At 37.5% G+C, this 20935-nt stretch overlaps 2 protein-coding genes across 2 annotated transcripts in view; both read right to left on the bottom strand.

Moving 5' to 3' along the window:
* Positions 1-5617: 5617 nt before the first annotated feature.
* On the bottom strand, positions 5618-9689 carry LOC139943684 (uncharacterized). Its single transcript, XM_071940429.1, has one exon. The coding sequence runs from the start codon at positions 9656-9658 to the stop codon at positions 9002-9004; it is 657 nt and encodes a 218-aa protein (XP_071796530.1). The 5' UTR covers positions 9659-9689; the 3' UTR covers positions 5618-9001.
* Positions 9690-14314: 4625 nt separating this feature from the next.
* LOC139943666 (VPS35 endosomal protein-sorting factor-like) overlaps positions 14315-20935 on the bottom strand; it is a 31922-nt gene continuing 25301 nt past the window's right edge. Inside the window, exons 23-29 of the mRNA XM_071940400.1 lie at positions 20724-20801; positions 19954-20068; positions 19171-19310; positions 18639-18804; positions 18209-18327; positions 17337-17486; positions 14315-14852 (exon numbers count right to left, since the gene is read on the bottom strand). Of these exons, the coding sequence (XP_071796501.1) occupies positions 14754-14852; positions 17337-17486; positions 18209-18327; positions 18639-18804; positions 19171-19310; positions 19954-20068; positions 20724-20801 (867 nt within the window). The 3' untranslated portion in view covers positions 14315-14753. The remainder of the gene's footprint in view (positions 14853-17336; positions 17487-18208; positions 18328-18638; positions 18805-19170; positions 19311-19953; positions 20069-20723; positions 20802-20935) is intronic.

The following is a 20935-nucleotide window of genomic DNA, read 5'->3' as shown; positions in this document are numbered from 1 at the left end:
GCCACCTTTTCGCACGTCCAACCGTCTCAGCGAACTGTGTGTGAAATAAAAATTAGCATTACGGAATGAGGGACTTGATTTCTAGTCGTGTGGCAGCAAAGTAAACAACTTAACGATCGCCACTTAGAATTACACGCATTATGTAAATTCCATTGTTTATACACAGCGTTGATACCTCGGTGTTTTGTTACATGAACCAAATGGGCGAGGCCATGAGAGCGATTACGAAACAGAATGAAAGTACTTACTAGTTAAAAGAGAATTGTTTCAGGCTAGTGTTTTATCTATTTTATTGCAAATGGCAAGGCATCTTAAGTTGGATCTTTTGCTCGCCCTGTCTGAAGTCCCCTGTAAAAACCATATGTTTTCAATGATGGAGCCCACTGTTGGAATCTAAGCCCGACCTTGATTTCGAAGAGCAGCTGTGAGTTTGCATTGATCGGCGTGTTACCTCCAATTAGGCGGCCCGATGACGTCACTGTTTTGAAAATGAGCAGTATTTGTTTTACCTGGGCCTAATTTCATAGAGCTGCTTACCACAAAAGCAGCTTAGCACAACAACATTATGCTTACCAGAATAATTATAAGGTTACTAGCCAAGTAACCATGTCACCATGATTTGTGACTGGTATCCTAATCGTTTCTGCAGCAGAGATTTTGTCAAGCAAGATTTTCTGAACTAACACGCAGCTCTTTGAAATTGGGCTCCAAGTTTTGAATTACCGTGTATATACACGATAAGACAGATAAGTCAGATGCAATTGTGTCCGATCCGCTATGCAATACTGCATATGCAACCGTGTCCGGGCTATGCGAAACCGTCCGGTGGACACTGGGCATGTACAGTATGTGCACGCGTAAGCGAGCGTGCATGCAGTGATGCAGTGAAATTACGTACGTATATGCCGTATGAATATTCACGTATTTGATGATTGCAGCGAATACCCAACGGCCGAACATTTCCATTTCATTCATGACATGCACTTAACAAAATGACAACCGTTTTCCGTTGACCAAGGGCGTTTAATTTACTGCAAGGACGGTTTTGCACTAGGGCGGACACAACTGCATATGCAAATGTGTCCGGGCGGACACAATTGCATTATGCAGCAGCGTCCGGGCGAACACGATTGCATATGTAAAATCGTCCGGCACACATTATTGCATGTGCAATAATGTCCTCCGGATAGTATTGCATAGAGGACATAATTGCATGCGACACAGACAATACGCTTCCGTTATAGTTTTACATCAGCCCATCTTGCATAATGAGCCTAATTGTGTGGGAGGGGCTTTTCGGATTGCGACCTGAGTGTGTTTCGCAGCGCATCCTTTCTGTCCAATGGATACATTCATTTATCAAAACAATCTTCTGTACATTTCATTTCACCCTTTTAACCTAATTTTTGTTTCTCTTGTGATTTCTCTTCCATCATAAGGAATATTTGGCTCATTGTAATTGATTGTCAACTTCGGTAATGAACAGTGGCCTAACAAACGCTGCCTTGTCCATTAGCCCTTGTATGCTCTACAAATTAACAATGACTTTCTTATGCCAAAGTTTGCTTTTCTGAGTGAAGCGGTGAACATAGTCAGAAAATGTTTGATGTCTTGTATGTACACTTTTCCATGCGTTTATACTTGACGGTAAGCAATTGACGTCGCTGCTTAACGGTAAGCAAGTTTTCGTGCTTACTGCAAATATGCTAATTACATTCACACTTGCGTACAGACCCTAATATTGGGTGCCAAACGCCATAGTCCTGTACACAAGTTGACGCGCAATCGCAGTGGCATGTACTTTTCACGTGGAATAAAAACAGATTGCAATTTCAAGAATTTAGTTTATTTTGCTGGCCTATGGACCAATTTTTTCCAAGTTACTGTTATGGTTATGGTTTACTTTATTTAAAAAAATGTTTTTATCATACTGTCAAATCATGCATGTAATGTATCACTGTGCATGGTTCATCACCTCAATGGTTTATCGTTAATAAATAATAGATTGTGCAAGTCTCGCGCGCACCGGAGCAAGAAAACACGACTGTACACCTGAAGAACTTTATTTTTGTTATGAATCGAATCTTTGCTTTAATTTATTCTTAATGCTGAATCCGAACAACAAAAATACCCTATAGAGCTTGTTTAAATTATTTTTAGCTTTTTAAACAAACACAATTATCGGTTAATCTCTATGTATGGACACAAGTAAAACTCTGTTTTTATTTAGATGGAATGAAATACAATCTTATTTTAATATTTCACTGTTTTATGATCCTGTTTCCTCCGTAATTCGCCATATCGTGTTAGTAACTTATTAGTTCCGCTGCGCTGCTGTCAAGCTAATGTACTCTACCGCGTACCACTTGATTGTTTAAACGAAAGAGCAGAACAAGGCAATTCCTCAATCAAAGCGAGACAAGACCTCACGCAGCTTTCTAGTGATAACTCTGAACCCGCTGAGTGATAATGAATAGACGTATATCATGATATCCGCTCATTAATTTGGTACCAAGGACATGCTTATAGCGGCCCTTATGTATGGAAGGGAGATGAGCACAGGGTGATACAAGGTCGAACTCATTTTCAAGATGCACTCATTTTTCAAAAGAGAGCGTCCTTTTATTAAAAAAAAAAGGGATGACAAGTTCAAGGCTGTTATCTCACGTAAAAAATGGTGTAAAATGTAAATGTTTTGTTTTGGGGATAAAGAATATTAATTTTAGTTTTACCCTTACAAACATCGGTGTAACGGTTGTTTTTATTTGACGGATTGTTAAAATGTATGAATTTTCTCTTTTCACTCGCATGACGTCAGAGACAAAATTCTCACGATAACATAATTAATAACTAATGATTTGAGGATCTTGCAATTTCGCCCAAGTAAGAATAACGCGGCATAATAATGTTGACCACTTATGTTTGCCGAAAGTGACAAGAAAACCTGGAAAACAAAGCCGTTACCCATCTCATTAACTACTTGTTTAAGCGAATCAACACTTCATCCAAAGATTTAATATAATAATGCGCTTTCGATTCATCTATTTCTAAACTGTTCTCACGGCAACAGCAAATGCATTTGCACACACGACGGAAAATGAGTTTCAAATCATATTAAATGAATAAATCAATCACCCGGTTATACAACAACGGTTTTCTTTTAGCAACTATTAAAAACGATCTCCTGACCCTTCTAAGTTTGTAATTCCGCACAAAGTTGAAGCATTTTACGGTGTCCAAAGGTTCCATTATGAAAAAACCAAGTTCTTTCAATATGGCATTCACATTAATATCGCTACGTAGGCCTAGTATTTGTTGTATAATGGAGAACAAATTGACGGTACAAGAGTTGTTAAAGTCATTATTAATCACTCCTCGAGGTGAGGTGTGAATACCGAAGTTTTTTTTGTTTTATCACAAAGTAGATAATTCATGCTTTCAAAGTAAGCAATTCGAACCAATTCAGTTTATTGTTTTGTTCATGTTATAATTTCCTTTCGATGTAATTCGCTATACCCTATACAACTTTAAGCCTTCAAAATGATAAAAAACTCCGAGTACTTACTTCAGTTTATACTGTTTGGTGTCTGTTGGGACGAGTCAACATGCTTGCTTGTAGATCGTCTGCACGTTGTCAGAGTCTGAGTTTACACAACACAGACTCTTCCTCTTTTTATAAGCCGATACAAAGACCAAGTTACTGCGCATGCGCGCTACGAAATGAATAAGTTTTCGCGTGTTTTTACCAAGGTGCGTCACCGGTGGCAATTTATCATGTGATTACTCTTTTTTGACAGGAATCAGTAACAAGATGTAACTTTGTGGACAAATCTAGAAGCCTCCGTGACAATGACCGTAGTGCAGTTCAGAGAGAAATGGGTACGATTGCAGAGCTGGAAATGTTGGGTGAACAAAGGGTTTTGAAATAACCGTAAACATTTTGAACGAACTGAAAAAGGTTTGTAAAGAAAGGGATCTACTGCAGGAAGTGGTTAAAAGTAACACCGACCAACCACAAAACAAAAAGGAGATTGCAGTCACTACGATGTGAACAAGCGGAAACATCATGAAAAATATATTGGATTGCTTGATTGATTGATCTAGTCATCAATCTATATAACTGTTACTTTTCAAATGTATTCTTAGAAACTGTGATGAGGTCAATTTTGCTCAAGACACTTGACGCTAGCCACGGAGATGAGTATGGGTTTTGTTGACTTTGAAATCCAATGATGCCGTTTGGCCTCTTTTCGGGAAAATACACCCAATTATCAACCATTGCTAAAAAAACACATCAAAAACACCCAATAAATATTTAAAGAGTCAATCAGTTTCTTGAAATGAAATCAAATGTATTTGTCGACTTTTTTAAATTTTTGTTAATGCTTAAATTTTTCTTGAAATTTTTAAAAGTTAGGATTAGCTGTTGAAATATTAAGCCATGCTCATCCTAAATGAAAAACAGATAAACTATCCACATGATATTCTGTTAACGATTCGACTGGTCAGACTCTATTTAAGGATGGGACTTTAAGTTGCTCTTGAGCAATTTAAGGACAATTTCTTTTGATGTAGTGTATCCGAAGTGCTCTCGGTTAAAAAAAGTCAACAACCTTTAGAGCGCAATGTAGAGCCACCTTCAACAACCCCTAAACGTAACGACCTTCACCTGTTCGGCTTGCCTGAGATGTTGTTTACAATTTATTTATGAGGCTCAATGCGTGTTTCGCTCGAAGGCGCTGGGGACGAGAGAAAATGCGTGCATTATAGATTTTAGATAATTAATGGAAGGGTTTTACTACATTGAGGGCGCACTACAGATGACATAACGGTACGTTAGGTAACAGGTTCATTACAAGGAGGTTCCTAAGTGAGGGTTTAACTTTGTTAAAATGCAATCATCTCAGAGCACAATGATAAGCCACTTTGAATAACTCCTTAACGCTACGACCTTCAACACACTAGTTTACATAAGCTGTCCTTTTACAATTTATTTATGAGGCTCTCGGCGCATGCAAGATTTCCTCACTAATAAAGGGTTTAAAGATGCTATGTCAGTTTTTTGGCCGTTTTGACCCAAAATGTTTGATTTAAAATTCAATAGGTATTTATTGGGTCTCGAGAAAGTAACAAGCTTTCATTTGAGCCATTGCTCGAAAAAATCTGCCAATTATTAGTAGCAGTGAAATAAAGTGCTCAAAATTAGTTTTTGTCGGGATCCCGACAACGTATCACGTGACAAATTCTTATGTGTTTTATAAGAAACGTTTTAAATTTTTGTCATGGTTCCTGACCATTAAAAGTAAAAGTTAAACTTTTTTTTCGTAAGCGGGTGATACTCTTTGAAATACCATTCACTCAAAAAAAATCTATGTTTTAATGTTTGGGGCAAAAAATCTGACGTATTGAGGGCGCTGTGCAGATGACATAACGGTGCATCAGATAACATCATTACAAAGAGGTTCCCTAATGTAATTTAGTCTATTTGGAACACTACACGGGATTTCAAGATGATTTATTTATATTCTTACAACAGTCTTGCACATTCATACACGAGTCTTACATATTCTTTAGCGATAATCTGAATTACTTCTCGAGAGCATAAACCGTAATTTTATTCTTGCAGGTGTTATTATCACATCAAGGGGGTGAAATCCAAATATGTGGGGGTCATTATACAGAGGACCACACCCATCACATAGTACGAATAAACTAAATTGAAAGTACTTGTGGTTAAACAAGTCCAGTGACATACTCAATAAATATCTTAGAGTCAGTCAGTTTCTGGAAATTAAATCGAATATTGTCGACAACGATAATGATGCTTTGTTTATTTATTAATGGTAGCTGTTGTTCTTTTCAGCCATGCCCATCCTAAATGCAAAGCACTTGAGGTAAAATGTCTAACCTTCAATAGTTTTACTTACATAATAATACGTTGTTCTTCCCCCTTTTATGAGGCCAAATGTGTGCATGATTTGCTCAATAAGTACGGCAGGGTTTAACCTTATAAAGAGGGCGCTGTATGACATAACGATTAGATAACAGGTATATGTCTTTTGGGAACACTAAACGGAAATTTAATGTTATATTTATAATCTTACAAAACAGTATGAGAACAAAATGCACACAAAAGAAAATTTTAATTGTTAGCAAATAACTCCAATTCCTAAATAAAAAATGGGAAAAAATCTTATTGTAAAAAGCGCGAATGTTGAAAACCTTTAGAGCCCTATTCAATTTAATTTAATTCAATTCAAGTCATCAACATGCCCCCTATAGCGGGCTCTGTGAGCCAAGCAGTGATCATCCTATTTTAAAACAACAACACTTAGTTGGTATGACACTGCTCTAGAGTTGCAAAGGTCGCCGTTCGAATCCCACCCGAGTAATTTGCCTGTGATATTTTGTTTCCACAGAACTCGGGTAAGTATTCTGAGTGGTGGACTGAGTGTTGAAGCTACTTTAAACGATAAATAATTATGCATGTACCACTTTATTCTTCGTGGCCCCCGAGACTGGATCTGTCTCGCCAAAACGTTTTTAGCCATTGCATTATTTTTGTTGTGTTTACATATAAAAGAGGTCTCTACAAAATAATCATGAAAACATGAGTACCTATGCATGAATTATGTAAAACTCATCAAAACTATCAGGAGGTTCGAATACAGCATTGTTGTAAAATCACAACCTGTGCAGTTTTTTTCCGTGTGTAGAGAATTTCGCATGAAGGGGGTAAAACCAATTTCTGTTGGATCAATATACTATTCGAAGGAACAAGCCTATACCAAGGGACCACGCCCATTCCAAGGGACCACGCCCATAACTAAGTACAGATAAAGTAACGTTCAAAATACTTGCCTAAACAACTCGTGCTAATGCGTGACCACCACGCGCCAAGCCATCCTTATACCCCTGCTGGTTTATAGCAGTTGTTCAAGATCAGTGACAACATTAATCAGTTAGCCTGATCATCAACAGCACGCCCTTGTATCCAATAATAAAGATAAACCTCAGAAACATAAACCACTGACTTGTTGTGTCCTTAAGCAAGGCACTGAACCATTGCTTCGTCCTTCGGATGGGACGTAAAGCCGTGTGTCCCGTGTGTTGTGTAACGCACGAAAAAGAACCCAGTACACTTTATCGAAAAGAGAAGGGGTTCGCCCCCGGTGTTCCTGATTTGATTGGCAGAATTTTGCACCACAGCACCTTGTAAACCATTACATCATGCTTTAAATTTAACTCTAGATAAGACTAGGTCCTAACTCTTTGTGAAATCCTCCCCAGGTCTCATACTTCAAAGCGTATGCTCAACATACCTTGCAGGACAACACATTGAGCGCTTTGATACACCCCAAGGGGTTGAGGTTGGAATAGACTCGAACATCAATCCCAAAATTGATAACCATGTCATCGCATCTAAAACTTCAATTACACTGTCAAGAAGCCTCACATTACGTTTCCTTCATATTTTTAACAACAAATTTCAGCCATTTAATATTTCAGTACAAAACATTACTTTTTGTTTGAAAGCTAAAACGTCGTCACAATTTACACCAAACTAAAATAATTTTAAATACCGATTTTATACACTTCTGCCTCAACATAATTTCGAAAATTTGCATACTTAAACTTACTTTAAAAAGGGTTAACTATCAAACAATATACTTGCGACCAACATGTACTGTACGTTCAGGAATTTGCGCGGAAATTTGGTGGATATTTTACTTAGTTGTAAAATTCGCTAATAATTTACATTGTGTGCAATTTCACAATAAAACAAACCCGATCAGTTTAAATAAAGAAGCTGTTAAAACATTTAACTGCTACTATTATTAAAAAGCAGAATAAATGAATTTGCAAATCAGATCAATTTGCGAATCAGTCATGAATCAAATCACTTTAAGTTTTTGACTGCTATTTTTTTTCCTGGCGGTTATGTCCGCAGGCAGAATAATCTGCATTTCGAATACACTATCTGAGGTAACGCTTCCCGAAGGATCTCAGACCCGGAAAATGGTTAAAACGAAAAGTTTAACTCCGATTCTTGCTTCAGCTTGACACACTTGAGGTCATTTTAACACAGAATTCGGGTCAACCTGACCCGATAAATTGGTCAAGAGTGCAAGCGCCCGGAGTGTACGGCAGTTTATTCACAACGAGCTTCTCACTTATTTGCACATTTTCATTTGCCACTCAATAAAATTATTAGCTTTACTGGCTTACTTTCGACACTGTCAAAGCATTAACATCAAATGTATGATGCAGTGCATATTGCCACTAGATAACACTGTTCAGCACTTTCTTCTTTAGACTGTTAATTTTGTCATTACAAATTACAAATTCTTAACTGTTCATCCTCACGGGGCGATATGAGTTTCGATCGGGAATGAATCTCTATAACGAGAGAGTATTGTTTTAGAGGTTAGACCATCATCATCAGTAGGAGTCCCTTTCGAGGTTTTTTACCGGCATCAGGATGAGACCCAATAGACCTTTATCACATGTTCCCCGTTTCTAACAACAGTAATGAATGCTAACACTCATTGCGCAAACATGGCACCAGATTAATATTTCGTCCAGCCTCAGTTTGGTTACAATGAGTTGGAGTAAAATCAAGATGGCCACACCATAGTTAATGTCTATTATAATAAGTCTCCTTCGAGGTATATTTTACCAACATCAGGAGACCCCGAGGTGATCAATCATCAGAATGAGTCCCGTTCTAGAGATACTCCACAACATCCGGAGAATGAGACCCGGGGCAAATATGACAACTCAAGATGTTTCTCTTGATGGTTGTTAACACCAAGAGGAGATGTTAAAGATTAAGTAACAGGAAGGGGCCGCCCCCATGGAAAAAATGTTCTCGGAATCGCTTCGAAAATCACCACTTACTTCCCGTTGGCATTTCCTGTTTCCATATCAAAGTCTCTGGTTAGAGTTTGGAGTTGTTTATACCTCATGAGAAGGCTGAGCCCGCAAGTCCAATGCCATCTCAAAAATTCACTATCATCATTATGATCATCGCAGCTGCTGAAAGAGTATATACAGCAATAGGATGCGTTATGACACCATCTGATGACGTATCCATTGTTTCATTGAAGTAAAAACATCCTCCGGATGAAAGAGGGGTGACTTCAAAGCGCCGACTCTTACAGAAATGCGTCCCGTTCTTATAAAGCTCCCCGATTTCAGACCCCTTGAGAATAGCGCGTTTGCAGTTGTCGAAGATAAGATCGCAGAATTCCCGGCACACCATTAGTCTCTGCCGAACGTAGAACTCGTATTGTGTCGGAGCGCAGATGTAACAAATCAGATAGTTAATGTATTTCTGACAGGCTGGAGTGGAACCCTGCAGGGCTTTTACCTTACCGAAAGCAACTTCAATCTCGACCTGTCGGCAACAGCAGTTGTCCTGGTACCAAGTGCAATTCTTAAGATTCGGTTGGAACTCTGGTTTTCGATTATTAAAGAAAGTGCAGTAAGGTTGCTCAACGTATGTGTCCAAAGCAGTCGTTACAGGAGTCTTCACAATGTCCTCCGAAGATACGAATATTGAGGGTGCTATAAGTAATACGATCAGCATAAACCATGTTAGATACGCCAGGTATTGCTGTAGCACAGATGGGTTTTTGAGATGAGCGGCGGCCATGTTTGATGATGATGATTTATCGTTTTGCTCACCAGTGAGTGATGCGGGAATACCGCTACTGCATCAATTACATTGTCATAATTTATGAGGGACGAACCATCTGCGTATTATACAGCGCTGCTTGGTGCAGTACAATAGCGATACATACCGAGTGCGTGTGGACCAAATCAATTTACCACACAGCACGTCACATAGGTCATCTGACGTGCACGCTATAGCAACCTTCGGTATGGCACATCTAATTTAACACATGGACTAGACTACGCTACACGCTTAATTAAATATCACATTATTCATTCCTAAGTTATAAGTAGCCTTTGTTCTCTTATAGGTACCCGTTAAATTATTGTTATGGAAATAAAGCAGAATATTATGTTGATCACAAGGAAGGTATATTTCATCAATAAATTGGCAAAATGGAACGACGGAGGAGCTGGACTATTGGGGGAGGTATACTATAGCCCTACTCCTCTCTATATTCATTGCCTTGAGCAATCTATTAAAGGTCAATGTTGGGTGCATATTGACGTTAACAACCCTGCTACAGAGAATAAACTGTATTCACTGAAATACTTTTTGACTGGTTATTTGTATCCGAATACGTTATTAAAGAGGTTTCGTTCATTTGTCTTAGATCAAAATAATAAGAAAGTAATCTGTATAACCTAATGGCTGTTCATTTCGAGTAAGCTGCCGAGGGAGGGCGACTCCAAAGTGGGTACCCAGATTTACCTACCGAGTAACATTGGTGCCCCGTCGTGATCACTTCATTCATTCCATAAAGACTATGGGATTGATGTTGAATTGTGGTGTTTTTTGTTTTGCATCATCCTTAAAGGAACACGTTGCCTTGGATCGGACGAGTTGGCCAAAACGAAAGCGTTTGTAACCGTTTTTTATATAATGCATATGGTTGGTGATGTTTTAAAAGTAGAATACAATGATCCACACAAGTTTGCCTCAATTTTGCGTGGTTTTCCTTCTACTGTGCGAACTAACACGGTCGGCCATTTATGGGAGTCAAAATTTTGACCCCCATAAATGGCCGACGTGTTAGTCGACGAGGTAAAAGGAAAACCACGCAATTTTGAGGCACGTTTGTGTGGATCATTGTATTCTACTTTTACAACATCTTTCTACCCATATGCATTTTATAAAAAACGGTTACAAAGACCAACTCGACCGATCCAAGGCAATGTGTTCCTTTAAAGATTCCTGAGTCAGAGTCAGAAAACGTTGGGAACACTTGAAGAAAGTAGAAGAAATATTTTATAGAAATAAAATAATTCTGATCACTAAGGAGTAGAAGGTGCTTGATATAGGCAGACCCTGGCCTAGTGCTTCCGCCCCATTAACACTTGCGATTCATTATTCGACGCCATAACTCGGATTAGAGACAGACAAACGTACGACTGTATATATCGAAGTCTTAATATTGCACTTTTCTCCACGTCTTGTTGAGATTTGTAGGACAAAGTAAAATTACCTAGAACGATTTGAGATCTCAACTTCAGCATTCAAAAACCAGTACGGGCAGTTTCTCACATCGCCACGCCTTTCGCTTCACAGTGCTATAGGACGTCTAAATTTGGACCACTTCCTGCCCCCGTATTCACGAGAGAATACCAGTTTCGACTATCAAGTGAAATACTGCTTCTAAAATTCATTGTGATATAATTACCCGGTGTCAGGAAGGGAAGTGTGTAAAGGCAAAGTATACCTTTGGCATTTGAAACCGTTCGATTTTTTATTATGTGAATATGTCTACGCAGGATAATACCCCAAAAGGAATACCCAATCCATTTCCAGATTCGTGGCATGAAAAGTATCTTTTTTTTTACCACCATAACTTCAAAGCAGTAAAATGTTTCTCAAAAGGGCATTACTATCGAAAGCTGCTGTAGGGCGCTTCGAACCTACAGATTGTATCGACTACCAAACTTCCTTCCCTATAACTTGTCGAGTGACAGAATGATTGGTCTGAGCCGTAATAACACCTTTTTCATCGTTACACTGTAAAAAATTGCCGTAATTTTACGGTGAAAAGTACGTAAATAGCTACAGTGTTTTACCGTAACGACATTTTTCAATGACTTTACGGTGCAACCCCGTAAATACCGGCTCGCAATGCACCATGGGATTGTTTAAAAATAATTACCGAAATTTTTACGGTGAAAAGTACGGTGGAACCCGTAAATAATGGCTCGCAATGCACCATGGGATTGTTAAATAAAATCACCGTAATTTTTACGGTGAAAAGTACGCAAACATCTACGGTGTATTTTATATATAAAACCATTTCCTTGACTTTACGGTGTAACCCTGTTAACACCGGCTCGCAATGCACCATGGGATTGTCTAAAAGGAATGACCGTAATTTTACGGTGAGAAATGTGTATATTTCGACGGTGAATTACCATTCTCGCTTTTGCTAGCCAGCCTTTTACGGCCAAAATCCGTATCTGGGCACACCAAAAGAACTCTAGGATCATCGCGCACGCGCAATGCTTATGAGGAAGTTCAGGCGGGGCGACTAGAATAACTAGATTTACCCACTTTTTTTGTACTCTATTGTACAATCCCGTGCTCATGGTGTATTACTTAAAGGTATGATACATCATTGGTTTTGGTTCTGGAAACAATGAGGTCATTCCAATTCCAGTCGTCTAGTTTTCAAAACACCTATCATTAGTAACCTGTTAAGGTTGCTATTTCATCAGTTATTTTATGTGGATGTTTATATTGTGTTATGAAGACCACTAAATGCAGCGTCTGAATTCGAACAGTGCAAATCGAAAGCAGTTGTTGCCTTTTGATGGTGTGCAGAACTTTTCTTGAATATCAGCATTTAAGATGGAACTATTTTAAAGGGAGATTATTATCTCATTTGCAGTTTTATGATGAAAATTATTTAGAATTATATTTCTTGCCAAATTATTTTGATAATTACCAAAGCTGTATCGTACCTTTAACATATGGTTATTTCAGTGTAATATACCGTACAAATCACGGCTTTCTGTCACCTCGTGTACGGTTTTACACCGTATTGACAGCCTTATCACCGTAAAAATCACGCCACACCGTAACTTCATGTACGCTTCGCACCGTATATTGACAGCTTTCTCACCGTGAAAATCACGGCACACCGTAACTTCGTGTACGGCACACCGTAACTTCGTGTACGGTTTACACCGTAAACTGACAGCTTTCTCACCGTGAAAATCACGGCACACCGTAACTTCGTGTACGGTTTGCAACGTAAAAATTACGGGAATCGGTTGGCATCTCGCTGCACAACCGATTCCCGTAAATTTTACGGGAATTTTTTTTACAGTGTAGGCCATTACTATGCGCGTAAAACAGAACCGGGCGACAGAAGAAAGATAGGCATACACCAACCTCACAAAAAATGTATCTTCATTTGTTTAGTCTGCAAAGGAAAACGTAGATGAAACAAAACAGAAATGAATAAATACAACAAGCTGCAAGCTCACCTTTAACAAAAAATCACAAAAAACACACAAATAAAACAGCTAAAATCCCAATACAAAAGCCAAGTATTACCTAGTTCAAAAGCTCCAAACAACTGTGAAGGTCTACAAAATTACTGACGAAGAAAAATATCTTGCAGTACAAGGACGATGTCTACCATAATACTACCCGGAGTTCCCATTACCCAAACAAAACAATGTACTCATATTATATTTATTAATTGAATTGCTTTATTTGAAAAATACATTCCGGTATTTTTGTCTTCTTATATGAATGAACATACGAAAAATGGTTTGCAACTCTAAGCCTTTTAAAAAGAAGAAACTAAAAGTTTGCCGAATAAAAAGCAAGTGTTTAGGTCGAAATATTTTCGGTTCGGATAATAACAACTCCTCAAAAAATTGTGATAAACGGCGCCCTCTAAGGGCAGTTATGGCCCAACACGATTTCCGATTGGTTCTTTTGGGAAACGCTTAGTTCTTCCAAAATCCTTTTTGGTCTTTTCCACTTTTCGACCAGTATTCTTCTCCGGTCCTCCTCACTAGACAATATTTTTAAAGGCTGCTTTAGAATAAACTTTGTGTATTTTAGACAGAACTGGCTAAAATACTTAGAGCATTGCAAACCAAAAACAGATGAATCATATTTGAAAGTAATACATTATATTTGTTAAGATTATCAAATAATTACACAAATAGAACACTTTTGGTGACGACTGAGGGCAGCAGACCAGGTAACTTGTCATATTTATGAGAGCAATAAAGTACCTTCATTTATTCTGTCCCCAAACAATACAAGCCAATATAATATCTGGAAAGTCCGATGTCACCTAATGACACACAAGGTCTATAATTTACCTGTATTTGTCAAAAGTAAACAGTGTTAATTTTAACTAAGCTTCTTTGTTGCTTCCTTCGCTTTCCAAAAAACATGTTGTCTTCCCCAGTTTTGAACTATCTTATGCATTACGAGCCTGATTCTTCATTTATAAAAATATAATTATTTTAACATCGTTTATACATTTTTTTTATAGTTTTGTTTATATTTACTTACAATCTAATGTTATTTCCTGGCAATTTTAAGTTGTCACCAACAAAGGTAATTCTGTGTAATAGAATCCAAGGAAAGTTGCTTGTTTTGTTGTTTTTGTTGTTGTTTATTGTGGGGGGGGGGGGGGGGCGTTACCGTTTCTCTATATTCCCTACGAATCCATTAACTATTCTTTCAAGTGTATATTTTCACAACAACAAGTTGAATTAGTGAAACTTTTGTCAACTAAACTGAAATTGATAGGTTTTTTTTAAATACGATTGTTAACCGAAGGTATCCTTAGTTAACTATTCTTTTTTCTTTTCTAGTTAGTGTTCTTCTAATTACATTGTATGAGACAGTATGGGGGTATGCCAGTGTTGGATGGGGGAAGAAAGTCTTTGTACAGCCGATGTTTCTAAAAATGTGTGTTTTCAAAACATTATTTTGTTATAATTGTTAGCAATGCATGGTGACTGTACATGGTCTAAGTGCAACTCTTCCAAGTACTTAATTCATGCTAGTCTCCCTTCAAGTCTGTTTTTATCTTGTTAGACTCTTTCTCTAGCAGTATTTATGTCCTTGACTGCAGGGGCATTGATGTTGCAAGTTCTTTGTAGACTTTACCTCCAGCCTGACTTCCTTTGCCTTTGACATACTCTAGAGTTCGCACCTACAAAGCAAAAGAAAAAAGGCAACATTATTACAGAAAAATTATTGCAGAAAAGCTAAACTTGATGCTTTGTAATTTTCAATATCTAAGTAAAATGTAAAAAATACCTAAATCTACATGTAACTACCGATACTCAAGAGGATTTAATTCGATTTTGTTTAAACAAAAAGTATGTGTATGAACCTCTGCAGGAGAATTGACTTTGACTATGAACAACAACTACAAGATATAAGAGTTAAATCACCCCTCTTTCAAACAAAATAAATACAAGTATTAAACATAGCAATAATATGAAATTCATAAAGAGCAAGTCTTAGTTCAAAGAAATGTGCTGCTAGGCATTTAAATCACAACAAAACAAATATATACCAATATAAATAAAAGTATACTAAAATAAAGGTAACACAAATAAATAATTAAGAAGACTATATAAATAAACATATTGATAGGCCTGGCTAAATAAAATGGGTCTTAACCCATGTGTGAGGGCACAAATTCCCTAAAGCAGAAATGAAATAAAAATGCACAAAATAGTTTTAAAATGCCAATAGTACACATTTATAAGGGCTATGAAATAAAGATGAAAGAAACAGTAGACATAGAGGGAGTGGAAAGATTGTTAAGAAAACACCTTCCTTGTATGGCAACGACAAAAATGCACAAAATGGTTTCAAAATGTCAAAAGTATACATTATAAAAGGAACATAGATGTGAGAATAGCAGAAATACAAGAGGGAGTTGGTATATAGTAAGAAAAGCACTTCCCTTGTTTGGTAAGGACAAAAATGCACAAAATAGTTTCAAAATGTAAATAGTACAATTTAAAAACGGCCATGGATGTTAAATAAGTATATAGAAGTGGCAGAAATAAAAGGAGTTAAGAGATTGGAAAGAAAGCACCTCATTTGTTTAGTAACAACACAAATGCACAAAATAGTTGTAAAATGTCAATAGTGTACAATTTTAATGACCATTGATGTTAAATAAAGATCAAGAAATTGCAGAGATAGAGGGAGTGTGAAGATTGTAAAGAAAGCCCCTTCATTGTTCATTAACAACAAAAATGCACAAACTTTAAAATAGCAAAAGTATACCATTATAATGACTATGTATATTAAATAAAGATATAGAAGTAGCAGAAATAGAGGGATATGGGAGATTGTAAAAAAGGCACTTTCATTGTTTAGTTACAACAACAATGACAGAATATTTTGTAAAATGTAAAAAAATAGTACAAATTTATAATGACTATGAAGTAAAGATATAGAAATATCAAAGTGTGTGTGGGGAAATTGTAAAGAAAGCACCTCCATTGTTTAATCACAACAAAAATGCATAAAATAGTTGTAAAATGTCAATAGTATACAATTTTAATGACCATAGATCTTGAATAAAGATAATGAAATTTCAGAGGTAGAGGGAGTGTGAAGATTGTAAAGAAAGCACCTTCAATGTTCATAAAAAAAATGCACACCACAGTTTTAAAATAGCAAAGGAATAACATTATAATGACAATAGATATTAAATAAAGATTAGAAGAAGCAGAAATATAGGGTTATAGGAGAGTGTAAAGAAAACACTTCCATTGTTACAACAGTTACAACAACAATGCAAAAAGGGATATGGGAAATAGAGGGATATGGGAAATTGTAAGGAAAACACTTCCATTGTTACAACAGTTACAATGACTACAAAGTTACAAAGTTATAATGACTATGAAGTAAAGATATCGAAAGATCAGACAAAGAGTGTGTGGGAAAATTGAAGAAAGAAAGCACCACTCCACTGTTTAGTCACAAAAAAAATGCACAAAACAGTTCTAGAATGGCAATAGTAATTAAAACAATCATATAGAAGTGGCAGACAGAAAAAGAGAGTGGGAAGATTGTAAAAAGAGCACATCCATTGTTAAGTGAAAACAACAAAGCATAAAACAGTCTTAAAATATCAACACAAAAATACAATTGCCAAGAACAAGTATTTTGACATTGTGTCAATAAAAATGCAACAGTAATGGTACAATGTCAATACAGTTCATATATAAAAAATATGGCTGTTTTTAAAAATATATGAAAGTAACAAACACATAGGTAGAGGGAGTGGCAGAAGATAAATATCATCATTTCAATAGTATAGCATCAAAGTGCAAATAATAATGTGCCTTTATAATGTGCCAAGTTTGTTAAAATAAAGACAGAAGTTGCAGATACAGTAAATGGAGAAACAAAGAAAGAACTTGTCTTTTGTTTAGTTTCAATGACATAGCACAATTAGTTTTAAATTGTCAACAATGTACATTTATAATGTGCCATGGCTGTTATAATAAAGACAGAAGTTGCAGGATACAAGGAGTGGAGAAACAAAGAAAAAGGCTCATATTTTGTTTTGTGTCAATGAAAATGCACAAATAATTGTCATTAGTGTACATTTGTATAGACAAGTGGCGACAAAAAAGAGAAAGGAGAGATAGTAGAGAAAGCCTACCATTTGTTTGGTGTCGGTGTGTCCATGTTTCTGGGCTAGATTCCAGAGGTTGAGTGCCAATGAGGATATCTCAGCTTGAGATAAATCACCGTGGATCAAGATACGGTTGAAGAAGTCTAAAGCGAGTTGAGACTGCCTCTTCTGACCAGCCTGAAGGGAACATAGTCATGTTCAATTAATTATTGATCAAGAGTATAACAAACCACAAGAAAATAGGTAAGGTTTAAAAGAACTTTGGGTTGAACAAACAAATTTAGATTAGAACAAGATTTGCAAATGCGACCGCTGGATTATCGTGTTGGGGCTCTTCCAACAGAGCTATCTAATCTAGCCCTATGTTGGTGGTCTCTCTATTAGATAAAGAGACATTTTAAAGGACACAGATGCAAGGACACAGATGCGTGGACGATCAGAGCATACTGTTTGAAATTTTTTTTTAAACCACCAATTTGTCTCAGAACCACCACTACTTAAAACAGATTTATGCACATGGTGTCTTACCTGGGCCCAATTTCATGACTCAGCTAACCATAAGCAAAGAATCAATGAATAAGCACAGACATAAGCAAAAATTCCCTGCTAAAACCCGGAAAACATGCTTGATGTGAGGGCAGAATTCCCTGCTTCATTGCCCTCACATCAAGCATATTTTCCGGGTTAGCAGGGGATTTCCGCTTATGTCTGTGCTTACTACATGTTAGTAGGCAGTCAGTGCTTACAAAGCAAACTGTAGCAAAGAAAATTCAGCAATTGCAAAGTAAGTGGAGAATGGTGATTGTACATGCGGAACTCGGCAGTAAGCAGAGCCATGGTATTGGGTTCTGATTATACCCAAAACACACACAACTAGTACGGTCTACATCCTTTATTACCTGTGACTGTCCCAGTGCTTTGCAGTGTTCAAGTATGGAGGTGATCAGAGTCCCACAAACAGTTGAAACTTCTGTCAGGAACTTCTTGTCACTGCCATAAAGAACATCATTTGAGTCAACTGCAGGGAGAAAGATAGCGAAATGGTTTATGGTTTACTTTTATTTGAAATGTCATAGCAGCATACCACTGAATTGCAACATAATTTACAATTGATAATTTGGTATTTCAGCCCTTAAGAGCACCGAACCCAAGCTCTGGTGTTTCTGATCATACAAATTTTATACAGACATTGGATGCATTTGAGTGCATAGTCGCAGAATATAATCACAAGATAAAATCGGGCCAGTACTTTAGATTGTTTTAGGAATCAACATTATCATAACACCTTTGGGAGACAGGGAACCAGACCATGACAGCAGCATTATTTACCGTTCTTGATGTGATAGATAAACTGTTCCTGGCTACAAGCTGACAGCAAACATAGCACATTCAGGAACACTGTGGCTTTAGCATCCGTGTCTACATCCCATACATAATCCTGTATAACATTCAGTAGACCTCGAACCAAATATAGCACTCCATAGTCTGGGTTATCCTGGAGAATAAAATAAGAAAAAAAATTAATTATTGAAAAAAACTGGTCACAAACTAAACAAAGACAGGAGCACCTTTTAACAGGGGCTTAGTCATCATGATCATAGCAGGCCGGTTGCTGTACATGAAGTGGATAGCTCAGTTGGTAGAACGTTGGTGCGTTAATTCAAGGGCGTTGGTTCAAGTACCGCTCCAGTCAATGTTTCTTTGTTCACACCCAAATCATTATTTTCATTAACACTATGGACTGTAAAAGGGGTACCACTGTTTCAACCCTATGAGTAATGGCAACGGCCTCTGGAAAAAGAGTAATTGTAGCCCACACCTTGAACTTTTTTTTTTTTTTTTTTTTTAAAGCTGTACTTACTGGTACAACGAGGAGGGTACACAGGAAGCTGTTGAGGTAACTCAAGATGAACGGCTCAGTGGATCTTGTCTTCTTATCAATCACCATAGACCTAGGAACATCTGGCATCAAGCTGATGGCACCCTTAAAGAAGGCATCGGCTGTAAGGGTTAGATGTAAAGGGACAGTAAGACTCTTTCCGGTAGACAAGATGGCTTTTAGCTCATCCAAACTCTTTGCATTATTTTGTTGTAACTTTTTATGGGGAGACGGGAAAGATATTGAACCCAACAAGTAGACAAAAAAATAGGTAATCAATGGATCAGAGCTATGTTCATCATACCAGACCTGTATACCCATTTCTTGTAATGCTAAGTAAGGGCTTGGTTCAGCATTACCTTTATGTAAAAGCTGTTTTGCAAATCCATTGCTATACACCCAATCGGATGCTGCATTCGCCTTTGGTACTGAGCTAGGTTCGACATACATATTACCCATTTGGTAATACCTTGTGCAAGTACTAGGTTTACGATACCCAACCCTGAATACCCATTTCAGTGTTACTTTAGTTAAGTCCTAGCTTAAGGTCATCTAACCAGATAATAGGTACATTGAGGCAGCGAGTACACTTAAGTCCCATGTTATACCCAGTATGGGCGCTTCCTTGGGTTTGAGAACAGTTCAGCAATGCCATCTGACCAGACATTGAAGTAGGTACAATGAAGCAGGGTACACCCAGCCCCGTAAGAAGCAGGGTACACCCAGCCCCGTATAGTGAGCCCTGTATATCCATTTGGGTATTACCTTGGGTAAGTGCTAGGTTCAGCATGGCCACCTGACCAGAGAGTAGGTATAAGTTGAGCCGATGGAAGATATCTGCGATTGAAGGGATGGTGATGAAGCAATATGCAGCACATGCCTGCAAAACAACAATAAATCAGATTTAAACATCATTCTAAAATTCTTCTCTTCTTAATGCAATAAGGTTTTATCTCACACCACCATTTCTTCAAATACAACCATGTTGGGGCTATGGCTAAGGCTGGATAACTGTGTTGAAGTATAGGACACCATAGCAACACCATTAGCAACAGTTGCATCCATAGCCACCAATTCCGATACAGTCTACAGTTAAAGATTGAAAACACTAAGTGGTGGCTTCTGCTTATCAAAGACAAGGGCCCAATTTGATGGTTGACTGCAGAATTCTGCACTTACCTAACACATTACATGTCTGAGGTCTGAACTGGGATCTTAATCAATTCCATTCAATTCAGTTCATCTTTAATGGTCATACCATGGAGGAAAAAGACTCTAGTTTATGTTCAGATGTTTTGGATGGGGTTTTCATCTTTTGGTTTTAACTCTACATCTATTAACTCTACTAGAGTTATAGACTGCAAGGGAACAGTATTCCCAGCACCCAGCAGATCAAATGTCAGCATGATTTTCTTCAAAAATGTAGAAAAAGTAAAGTTACTTTGTTTTCAGCAGACAGATCAAACCATAAATTGAACTCAGATAAAAGTCTGACATTTCTCATCCTTATTTTGAAGTACACAAAGCTTTTTTACCCTGACAAAGGCAGCAGTCTTCCTAGAGTGGTTTCCCTTCATGACGGTACGGGTCTCTGCAGCTAGCTGATTCACACACTGCACAACAATAAACAAACAGATCAAAAACAGCCTGTCAGCAACACAGGACTCTGTGGATGCCTTGTTAAAAAATGTTGAGGTGTACGATTCTCTTTTTTCATTATTTAACAAAAAAGAATAAAAATTTTCAA

Source organism: Asterias amurensis, chromosome 11, assembly GCF_032118995.1.
Source record: "Asterias amurensis chromosome 11, ASM3211899v1".
Taxonomy (NCBI): domain Eukaryota; kingdom Metazoa; phylum Echinodermata; class Asteroidea; order Forcipulatida; family Asteriidae; genus Asterias; species Asterias amurensis.
Note: the sequence above shows the minus strand (reverse complement) of the source record. Positions and strands in the feature narration are given on the sequence as shown.